The 11,840-nt window shown below is 42.1% G+C and overlaps 1 protein-coding gene across 1 annotated transcript; it reads left to right on the forward strand.

Annotated features, from left to right (window-relative positions):
• The first annotated feature begins 4,001 nt into the window (after positions 1-4,001).
• LOC137258234 (cytochrome P450 2F2-like) lies at positions 4,002-11,386 on the forward strand. The gene is made up of 7 exons (XM_067795827.1): positions 4,002-4,133; positions 6,389-6,962; positions 7,546-7,755; positions 9,120-9,237; positions 9,858-10,123; positions 10,441-10,568; positions 11,051-11,386. Exons 2-7 carry the CDS (start codon positions 6,408-6,410, stop codon positions 11,322-11,324), a joined length of 1,551 nt encoding a protein of 516 aa, XP_067651928.1. The 5' UTR covers positions 4,002-4,133; positions 6,389-6,407; the 3' UTR covers positions 11,325-11,386.
• Positions 11,387-11,840: the final 454 nt, after the last annotated feature.

The raw sequence follows: 11,840 nt of genomic DNA on the forward strand, positions 1-11,840 counted from the left end.
ACGGCACAGTCTAAGACGGGTAGGCATACTTCCTATCAAAGAGGTTAGTGTCTCGTGAGTTATGCTGTCCCAGTATCGGACCACTTCTCTCTTCATGTCTTCAATTTTTGTCAACCCCTTTTGATTCACACATTCCTTCATCATCCCCCAAATGTTCTCAGTGGGATTTAAGTCAGGACTATATGCAGGAAATGGTAATGCAGTCACATTTTTCTCCTGAAACCACTGCTTGGCATGTTTTGCGGTGTGTTTAGGATCATTATCTTGCTGCAAAATCCAGTCATTTCCATAAAACACATGTGCACTTGGAAGGAGAAAATTATCTAATATGTTAGTGTAGCGTTGACTTGTCAGATTTCCCTCAAACACACACAGCGGGGTCGTTCCTAATAAGGATATCCCTCCCCATACATGAAACTTTGGGCTGTATTTAGGTCGTCGATACAACGGTGCTGACGCAGACTTTGTCCATATTTTCACATTATTGAGATATACCCATATTGAGCTTTCATCAGTAAAAATCACATTTTCCCAGTCAAAGTTTTCATGTGCCAAACACGACTCAACACGCCTGTCTTTATGTTCTTGTTTCATGAGAGGAGAAGGAATTCCAGTCTTTTTCTCCCATCCAAGATCAATCAAATTTCTTCTAACTGTAGATTTTGATACAACTGTTGATCCCCTTTCTATCATTTCATACCTGATGTTGGAGATGCTTGCCCTTTGCTTTTTTTATAAAATTTCCAGCCGGACGCGATCTGAGAAGTCCAATTTTCTGGGTCTCCCTGCTCCTTTCTGGTGCCCAAAATCTATTCCCTCTTTAAAATTCTTCATAATCCTATACACAGTAGAAAGAGGAGTTCCTGTTGTCTCTGCCAGTGTATTTACATCATCAATTCCTTGATTACACAACTCAAAAATCAACCTTCTTTTATCTTCAGCAGACATTGTTGACAGTGCTGAGGAAAATGACGTCTGCTACAAATTCAGGGGAGGTAACTCTAATTGTACTATACTCAGTAGGAAAAGATGAGTTACCTCCCTTATACCATTACTTAGTTTTAAGTATCAGTGAATCAGTTGAGGTGTTAGGATAGCTCAAAGTAAGAAGAAAAATTCTCAATAATTATGAACCAGACTATACAATGTACACACACGTATGTGTGTGTGCGTGCGTGTGTGTGTGTGTGCGCGCGCTCAGTGACACGGTAAGTACAATATAATAATCACCCGTGCCACATCATACATTTCACTGTCGGGGGATTCAATAGGTTCTACGCTGCATGGGACAAATGACTTTGAAACGGCGACCAGAAGGCAGGAATTCATAACATTCGTTTAAAACGTGTGATGGGTCCGATTGAAAGGCCAGGGCGTATTTTAACTAATGACTCATACTGCAAAGGAAGAGGTTCCAAAATTGAAGCTCCAAATTTTCCTGGTTAAGTTTGCAGTTTTGTCAAGCTTGTTTGTGTGTGTAAGAGGACGATTTTCATACCATGCAAGGAAGCAGAGAGTTAAAATACTCTGACGAATGTTTGGTAGGATAATTTCAAGATAGTAACACCTGCTTTAAATGATCGATAACTTGTCGCAGAAATAAAAGCTTTGTGCTTGTGCTTTCCTATGTACATGAAATTGTTTTTGATAACGGTTAATATAAATGATACTACCCATATATCTATACTCTTTTGTTCCTGTCCATTAATACAAACAGGTTCCAATTTGCCACGAAAGTCAAGTATCATTCCCTTTGTTTTATTCATGTTCATGGAGAGGAAACTGTATTTGCACAATAAAATAAACGCATCAATATTTTTCCTGTACTCTAACGCCGACTGACGCATAGCAGGAACTCTCTGGGCGTATCAGAGGCCCGCTTTTTACTCTTTGGATAGAATGCATGATCAAAAGTCACTTGGACCTGGGGTTAGCATATTTCCTCTGTTTGACGTTAAGTACCAATTAAATATAATCGTGCTGCTAATAGGCATTTGTACAATGAGGACACGTATCACAAGTTTGGTTTTTTTTGCACGTTTCACTGCTATACAAAGTTCATAGAGACAGATGTGCGCACTGAAGATGCGGTAGTACTACAGTGCGATAATGTATACCACTGAGCATGTACTTCCAATTAAACCCAGACTATGATTGTACATTATGATGCCAATGACTACCTCGGGTGAACCCCGGGAAACATGGATCGTCTCAGCAAAAGGAAGAATTCTTGAATCAGTCAGATGACAGCCAGCTTTCTAAAACTATTTGGGGTTGTTGTAACTCGCTCTGACACGTAAACCACAAAGCAACACAAAGTACGTTTTCAGGACACTGGCTCAGGCTTGTCTGGATGCTTCGGTCACGCCTATCGAGACAGCAGAAATCTATCTACTCCTATTTTGTAACTACAAGTGATGTCATTTATATAATCAAATGTCAGACAAATATATTCGCGCCATAATCGTATTTAGATATATATTTGGGTCACTTCTGTCAAACCAGCATTGATGGTAGGTAGTTCTATTGAACATTTACGAAATTCTGAACCTATGAATCCTGCACGTTAGTACTGACCTTATTACATCTGCATGCGACCTCTGACGGTCAGTTACACACACTGACCATTGAATCCTGCACGTAAGTAAACTATAGACGCGTACACCTGGTGGATCCACTTTAAGGGGAAATTATGTATTGTATATTTGCAGTCTTAAAAATCTACTTATTACTTATTGTGTTCCAACAATATGTAACACGTGCCGATAACATGTTTTTACACAACTGCACACGTAAAAAATCGGATTGTACCTGAAAATGTTCATTTTTATGAGATTTCTTACAAGGAAGAAAAAGGCATCGCCACAGGGCAACAGAAATCCCAGATGAAATTGTGCAGCAAACAGCATTCACTGTCTGGCAATACAAATCCAGATTATTTTCAAAAGTTGGCATTCGTTTTGAAGGAGTTTCAAGGTCTGATCACTTCGTCACGTCTTGGTTCTGCGACACGGAACATCGCTATTGAAAGAATGCAAGCTGGAGATATTAATCTTCTATTCCCAGGAGTCTGAATGTTAGTCTGAGCAGGGATAATCTACAACATAGTCTCCCTTGTCTGAGAAAGATATCATAGCTTGCAGCTCGTTGAAACCGAACATGTATATAATAAATGGGCGTCCCCGTAGAGGCAGACCTCGAGTTATCACTGCAGTCCAAGATCGGTACATCCGGGTATTACAGTTGCGTGATACGGATGAGAGCACAGCAGTCAGGGTGCCTGGACCTCAGAGGATATCTGGTCAAACTGTACGGAACAGGCTGAAAGAGATTGGTCTGAGAGCCAGGAAACCCGACGTCGATGTTGTGCAACGTCGTCATCATCGCACTCAACGTGTCCGTTATCTAAAAGCATCCACTTGGATGTATAGACATTACCTTCTTCTAAACTGGTGTAGATTTTGATGCACTAGCGTCTATTTGTGGACGTGTTTGTGGAGTTATATGTGTTTATACAACATTTTCGCAACAGGTTTCTCGTCGATGCGTTTCTTTCTAGGAAAATACATATCTGCAAACACTGAAACCAAATTAGTTAGGCTACACACCTGGACACACAACTCCCCCATCCTCTACACCCAACGTGTCCGTATGTTGCAGGATGCGTATACCATACGACTTGGTCTGCAACATTACCGGTACATGTTTGTACCAGCTTCTCCAGATGGTTTTAAGATATATATGATGCAAGGGAAGCACTGCAAAGGAAGAAGTTAAATAGCCATTTAATACTTAATAAATAAAGTACACACCTCATCTCACTTTCTGTCTTTCAGGATTATCTTTGTCAGTAGATGGTCCCTTTTTCGCTGGAAAATCCGCGGGATTTCGAAAAGCAGCTATTTCATTAGGAAGTATAACGGCCAACCGAAATTGACAATTAGCCAAGTAACCTGTAACTGTCTATACACAGCACTTAACCGAGCTGGAATATAGTGTGTATTGTAACACGCACTATGGATACTGGAGACACACACATTGCAGGAATTCCCACTTCCGGGCCAAACATAGCGAATCTAAAGAATGGGCGGATATTGATTTCATGATGGATCAAGGACATTGTCGCCAATTTGGTAAGAGTGTTATTACATCACGTTACATTATAGAAACACATTAAAAAGGATGTCAAATAATATCATTTAGTACACAACTACATCCTAACTATACATATAAGACAAGCCTGTCTCCCACAATATCCCGTATGATAAGCCATATATTACTGCGGTTACAATTACATTACATATCTAGGATAGTACCCTCAATACAAACGACCTTCGCTGTACAACGCTAAAACGTGAATATGTTGGGAAATAATCCTCAAATACGTGATGTTCTTGGCAAGGTCACTATGTCGGGAAGTCACAATGACCCATGACCTTCACCTTATACAGCCGGCGAGTTTGGTCTTCCTTTTCAATAATTCCAGCAAACCAATAACGTGCAATTATGACGACGGTACATCTGTTTCCCACATTGCCTCGCTATTGCTCAACGTTGTGCTTACATGTAACATCACACGTACTACCTGACGCGAGTCAGACCGAACCGGCACCAGCCATGCTCTGAGGGAAGCTGCATCTTATCCGCGAATGTTTGAAAGACTGGAACCAGCGGTGAGTTATACAATCAGCAGTGAATACCGCACAGAATATCGACAAATAGACATAAAGCACAGATTCTCCCGGTTGTTCTGACGTCCGAGGCACACACACACACACATATAGAGGGATCGGTCATTATTTCGATTTGTTATATGTATTTCTTGCTGATCAGGTATTGTGTTCAGTTGTTACATGACCGAAGTTTACTTGACGAATAACTCTGCCATTTGAATTTGATTTGTTTTACAAGTTGTTTTCATATACTGTTTCAAAATAGCATTGGTTGGTTTCTAATTGATATTCTCCCCTCAACTTTGCCGCCTAGAGATCCACTAACTGGTTAATGGTGTACCGTGTAGGAGGTGATATTAATGTATATTATCAGTCATCTACCTTTTTGTGCATACGTATTACACTTCGGAATCTTTAAGGTAATGTTTGACTGTCGTACGCACCCTGAAGCAAATACATCCAAGAAAACCCATGCAAGTCTGGAATATGTGGCAAGTATGAAGAAAGTCTTAGGGCATTATATTATTTTCTTTTTACAATGAACTTTTTTTTCAGTAAATATGTTCAGTTCAGAGACTAGTTGTTAGTCAAAGCTAATGTTTCCTGATTATACTGATGCCACTCGTCTGGGTTGTAGCATGTGTTGCATGTGTTATATCACGCTGATCTTCGGGGATGACTTCGGAGGTGGCGGCCTGACGCTGCTCCGCGCTGTATGTCGCCACTGGTGTTTAGTCAGTCAACAGAATACAGAAACAGTGTAAATGTTTGATTCTAACAAACTGATGGACAGTTTATAAAGTCCATTTACTGTCACGGTAGTATGTGAGTTATGATAGACTGTTAGGCTGTGTATATCGAGGGTACAAACTATAGTGTGAGTTGAGGGTAACGTTGGTTCAACGGTATTCCATGTATATGATGCACGCCTTGCCAGGTTAGTGAGGGAGGGTGGTCCACAGCTATGCGTGGGTATGGTGCCGACGAACCAAGAGTCACAAAGTGGGAGAAACGGGATTCGAACCCACAAGCAGCGCCATGGTAATACTATGTCCCCATACATACGAGAGTGAGTTCACCAATATTCCAGAAATATGTAAATAATCGGATCTAGACCAGACAATCCAGTGATCAACAGCGTGTGCATCGATCTATGCAGTTGAGAGCCGATGACATGTGTCAAACATGTCAACGAGCCTGACCACCCGATCCCGTTAGTAGCGTCTTACGACAAGCATCAGTTCTAACCCCGATCTACACGGATCTAGTTACGTCAGAAACAAGATAGAATAGTTCTTAATGGTTTCACTTTACCAACGCTGTATTAAAAGGATTAAAAGTAACAAACACAATCGTGTTTTGCTATCATCGGTCCATAATTTTGCCAATGCATTTTGAAGTATTTGACCATTTGTTTCAAGCTCTGTAAACGACTGCCCCAGTTTTCTGTCAGCTTATGTGTTTGTTACGTTCAGGAGAGTTCGCTCAAATGCATCTCATTCAGTTAGTGTTTATAGAGTTTAAACATTCATCACAACGCTTATTAAAGTTTCCATAAACGCTGATGGCGCGACAGGACGACACATCTCCTCAGAATCAGGTGAGTCAGTCGTGTTTGGACATATTATTTGTGGTTGAAATATTACAATCCATGTTCAAACCGGTGCACAAAATGTTTTATAGTCTCATTGCAAACATTTCTTATTTTCCAACAGACGTACTCTGATCCAGAAGATGATCGAAATTTTTCTGGGCGTTGTAGTGGGTGTACTAACGGTTATATCACTTATCCTGAAATACCAGGATGGCAAACGGTACAGTCAGATTCCCGCCGCACCTTGCCGTCTACCGTTTATAGGGAATGCAGTCACTATGGACATGTCCCGTGCACACTTGGTATTGACAGAACTTGCGGAACGGCTCGGACCAATATTTCGCGTCAGGATATTTCAAGAAGAAATCGTCGTTCTGAATGATTATGACACAATTACAGAGGCTCTCGTCACAAACGGCTCAGACTTTGCGGGCCGCCCTCCAATGTCAAGGACAGAAGAGGCAGGTAGATCGTCCCACTCTATCGTCTGGCAGACTTACACCCCAAAGCTTGTATTTCTGCGTAAAGAAGTACACAAGTGTCTCAAGATGTATGGGTCAGGTTTCGAGAAACTGGAGGAAAAGTGTGCCCCAGAAATAGCCCATCTGTTGGAAGTCATCACGGAGACAGAAGGCCAGCCATTTGACCCACGTGATAGTGTGTATGACGCGGTATCCTGCATCATGCTTAGTTTGGTAAGAAAGTGTATGTACGACCCATATGTACGCCCCTACCTATATAGGTGTGTAGGGACTACCTATATAGGTATGTAGGGACTACCTATATAGGTGTGTAGGGACTACCTATATAGGTGTGTAGGGACTACCTATATACGTATGTGGGGACTACCTATATAGGTGTGTAGGGACTATCTATATACGTATGTGGGGACTACCTATATAGGTGTGTAGGGACTACCTATATAGGTGTGTAGGGACTATCTATATACGTATGTGGGGACTATCTATATACGTGTGTAGGGGTTATATCTATACACATGTGTAGGGACTTGCAAATGCCCTTATGGCGTGACTGATTTGGTTAATGCGTGTTTGATTTGTTACTTTACACTGTGGCTGATCGGACTCAGACAACTGAATAAGTAAGTACTTCATTCATTACTTCTGAGGTTCGAATCCACCGACAGTTTATCTTCGCCACCATGTAACTGGCATATTGCTGAGTGTGGCGTAAGACTAAAGTCCATCACAGTGAATAATGATCATGTATGACAACCCGAAAGATGGGTAATAAACCTGTGTTCCCTGTGCTTTTCAGATTCTAGGGACATCAAATAAGTTATCAGTCCAATGTCGACGGAAGCTCCAAGAGATTAACTTCCTGTTTAACACAACATTTGGTTCGGGTAGCGCTCGGTGGATGGACCTTATACCCTTGGCAAAGGTTTTCCGGTTTGGCGAACATAGGATACTCCAAAAGGCCTTAAAATTGAGGGATGATTTTTGGAATAAGGACATATTATTGCAGGTGAGTACACGTAGGTACATCCTGGAGAATATACTGAATACTGCTTGAACAAAATAACTGTGCATGCATTATTGGATGTTATGCCATCTGTACTACAAAACGATAATATCATGATGTGTGGTATTTTCCTTATATACTGTTTAACTCTAGACAGGATGATATCTAAGTCTGTATGATTTGACACTAGGCATCGTTACACGCCGATGAAGAGATGTGGTGTCAAAAGTTAGTTCACAGGTATTTGTGTAAATGTACTGTGGAGCACATTGGTGTAGTGGTTAGCATGCTTGCCTCCCACGCTGGTTCGAATCCCGAAGGAGACGCCAAAGATTTGTGACTTAGGTCTCATGGTGTGTTGTGTCCCAGGGCAAGGCACTTTGTCAACTTTACCCTTTGTCCACCCAGACAAGGGATGTTTGGATCTATACGGTCGCGCTTAGCGCTTACTTAACAGCTACTTTGAAATTCCTTCTGGGTAACAATTTAATGCCAGAGAACAGCATCACGTGTAATTCAAGGCGCAGAATTAGTCAAATTTATTAATAATCATTACTGATGTCGTGTGTGTCCACCATTGCCACAGATGCAGTCCTTGTCAAGCACGGCGCATAGAGCGTAAGCCATGGCCTGCCCTAAGTGCAGTTCAGGTAGAAAATTAACGTGTTTACCAGTGCATGCAGAGGTTAGAGAATACACAACCGCATTTTCAATATCAGGTGTGTGAACGTCAGGTATCAAAAAGCATGCAAAAAGAGAGGAAGTTCTTTTTGCACAAGGTCACGTTCCACTCGCGGCACGTGACATCGAAATCTATATCTGTGTTATTAATATAACCTTTTCCAAGTAACTTATATTTTTTGAATTTTTTATGTTATGCACAGGTACGTTTTCTGTTAATGTGTATGTGGAGATATAATCCAATTTCTTATAAAGTTCGAGGTCTTAACGCGTAATTAAACACACCAGCTTTTCCCACAGCTGGCTCAGGACTTGGGAGAGTTGAGACCACACCCTTCCTACAGCTGCAGGATTTTAAATTTTGTCAGTTCGTATCAGGAACTTGGGTGATCAAAGTCGTGCAAGTCGACCACTTTCATGGTAGCCACAGGTAGTCACGGTGCAGACGACCAATGGCTATAATTAAGGATTTTGTAGCGTTCTCGAACATTGTGAGATCAAAATTCTGACCATAAAGTGCTATTTCCTGTAACACATCCTGATACAACTTGTGACGGAGCTTCCTCAGTATGGGGTGAAGGTATACATCAGACTTGTATCCATTCTAACAGTGATTGATGAGAAACCGAATTGTCATAAGTTAGAAATGGAAATGCATAGATATCCAATACGTCGTCATATTTCAGGCAGCGGATCAAGGTGTTGTAAGACGGATGTTATTCTTCGCGGAGAACAAGGACGAGTATGAATTTGACATTTCCGAGAACACGGCAAAAGAAGTGTTTACAAATCTGATATTCGCGGGTAAGGTTCACTCTTTACAGCAGGTGCTTGTATCAATACCTGTGAAAATATTTCTTTACCAACGATTCGGTTCGTAAGAGGAGACGACGGAGATCGGGTGGTCATGCTCGGCGACTTGGAATATCATCGTATCCCAATGGCGTAGATCGATGCCCATACTGATTGCTTAATTTTGTGGGCCAGATTCGACAATTTACAGAGCGCCGCCATATTAGCTGTAATATTGCTGAATGCAGCGTTACACAAAGTTAGACTCTTCCAGAAGACCATTTCTTAAAAGACTGCCGTATTAAGCCTGTGTTCTATTCAGTTAGCTCACCATGCAGCCATACATCGTACATTCGGCACATTTAGCTGACATCCAACATTGTTTAAGAAAAAATGGGACATGTTTTCCTAAATATCTCAACAATAGTATAAAGTCCATCTACTTCCAGTCACAGTTTGACCATGTCAGTAGATTTAGTAGTTCAGATACACACATCCTTTCCAAAGAGATGCATTGGGCATCATTGCAGCTGTATTATTAGATTTTGATAAACTGTGTCCGCCATTCAACATTACTTTCCTACATGTATGTGTTACTTCTTTCAACTGCAGAGTACGTTATGTACTTGCAGGGACCGACACGACCGCCACTTCCCTCACCTGTCTCCTCCTTCTCCTTCTCCATCACCCGGATGTACAGACCAAGCTACACGCCGAGCTGATGGAGGTTGTGGGGCCAACACGTCTGCCCAGGTTGTCGGACAAAGAGAACATGCCCTACACACAGGCTACTCTCTGGGAACTGTTAAGGATCATCGGCCATGTCCCTCTGGCTGTTCCACACTACACCCTCTCAGACACAAGCATTCAGGGCAAACTCGTTCCTGCAAACACCACGGTGAGCTTGATCGTGTAACCACATACCACTGCCACTATACTCAACGTGTCATCTGTCCGACAAGGCAAATGGCAAGCCCCACGTCCTCGTAAAATGTCAATCCCGCCCCACAATCTTTTACTCACCCCATGCCACATGTCTCCTCTACCCATCGTTTCCAATCTATCACTTACCCATTATTCCCAAGTTTTCTATGGTTGCGTTTTATCCGTGGCAGGCCACGCGAATACTTGGGCTTTTCTATCCATATCCGTTTTCAGTAGTCTGTATGTTGAAACGTGTAGTCGGTTTCCTGACGCTCCCATCTTGTGCTACAGGTATACATTAACCTGTGGGCCCTGCTACATGACCACACCTTCTGGGAGAGTCCGTGGGACTTCCGCCCCGAGAGGTTCCTGGATAGCAACAATAGACTCCTGCCACCCAGTCATCCAGTCAGACGCAGGTATCCTGCATGTGTGTCCTACCGTTCAGTCTGTGTGATGCTGATGGGCACCGGCCTAGTATGTATGGCTGAATTCGTATTCGTGCCCATTCGTGATGCCATGTATTAAACTGTACCTGGTGTTTTGGTACAGAATAGACTTCACTAAAAGTCAACGTATCATATTTGGTGGGGTTTTTTTAGTATTTTTTTAAGGCAACAATCCCCTTTTTCTGTAAATTGGTTAAGGGGCAGGTTTTCCTGATACAATCATTGTTGATGGGGCAGTTTAATGCTCCCTAACCCGTAATATTGCTGCAATATTGCTAAAAGTGGTGTAATTCTCTGCTTACTCTTACATCTGGTTTCAGCACTAATGTTTAGTTACCCCTTCGCATAACATTTGCCAAGGCCATAAGGCGATAATCAGGACTGAAAAGAAAATGGCATGGCATTCAGATTGGCGTCGCCTGTATTGTATATTTCTGCATTCTATACTTCAGGATGCTAGCATTTGGAGCTGGTCGTCGGGTTTGTCTTGGAGAAGCCATGGCCAAGAACAGACTCTTCCTGTTCGTGACAGCGCTGATCCAGAATTTCGTATTTGAACCAGTGGAGGGCGAGTTGCTGCCAGATGCCGACCCTCGCACCTTTGACATGGGGCTGGTGCTTCACCCCCGTAAGTTCAAGTTGTGTGCTAAGTCAAGACGTTCCCGCCCTTTATATACACAGGCAGTCAGACAGCAGCCACATCTCAACGGACAAAGTGCCTGCTGAAGGCTGTAGAACTGTAGTATTCAAGATGTATTAAACGATGTGAACAAGGGAAGGCTTTAAAACATATGCTGTTATTAATGTGTTTGTCACTGGCGCACAGTATTCGAGATGCAACATATATTATATACACCTGGAAATTAATCAAGCAACACCCCAATTTTTTCTATTGGAGCAACTTTGAAGTGTTCTGACAATCAAAATATGCCGGGTTGATATAGTTTGACACTTTTTTATTCAACAGACGATCTCTGACAAACAACTTAAAGGGAAAAAGTATCAAGACTTTGCTTTATTGCAACGAAATCCAAATTCTTAAAACTGTCTTAAATTCATGAAAAAATGGACACAATTTACTATTCATCCACAGACGTTGTTGGCAGGTGTATTAACACAAATGTCACATGGAAAGAAAGAACAGTCATCTGAGAGTCTGCACACCGACTTTCATCAATATCTAGTGTGTCCTCCCTGCGCACGCACCACCGATTCCAGACGCCTCCTCATTCCTTGGATGAG

Source organism: Haliotis asinina, chromosome 12, assembly GCF_037392515.1.
Source record: "Haliotis asinina isolate JCU_RB_2024 chromosome 12, JCU_Hal_asi_v2, whole genome shotgun sequence".
In the NCBI taxonomy this organism is placed as follows: Eukaryota; Metazoa; Mollusca; class Gastropoda; order Lepetellida; family Haliotidae; genus Haliotis; species Haliotis asinina.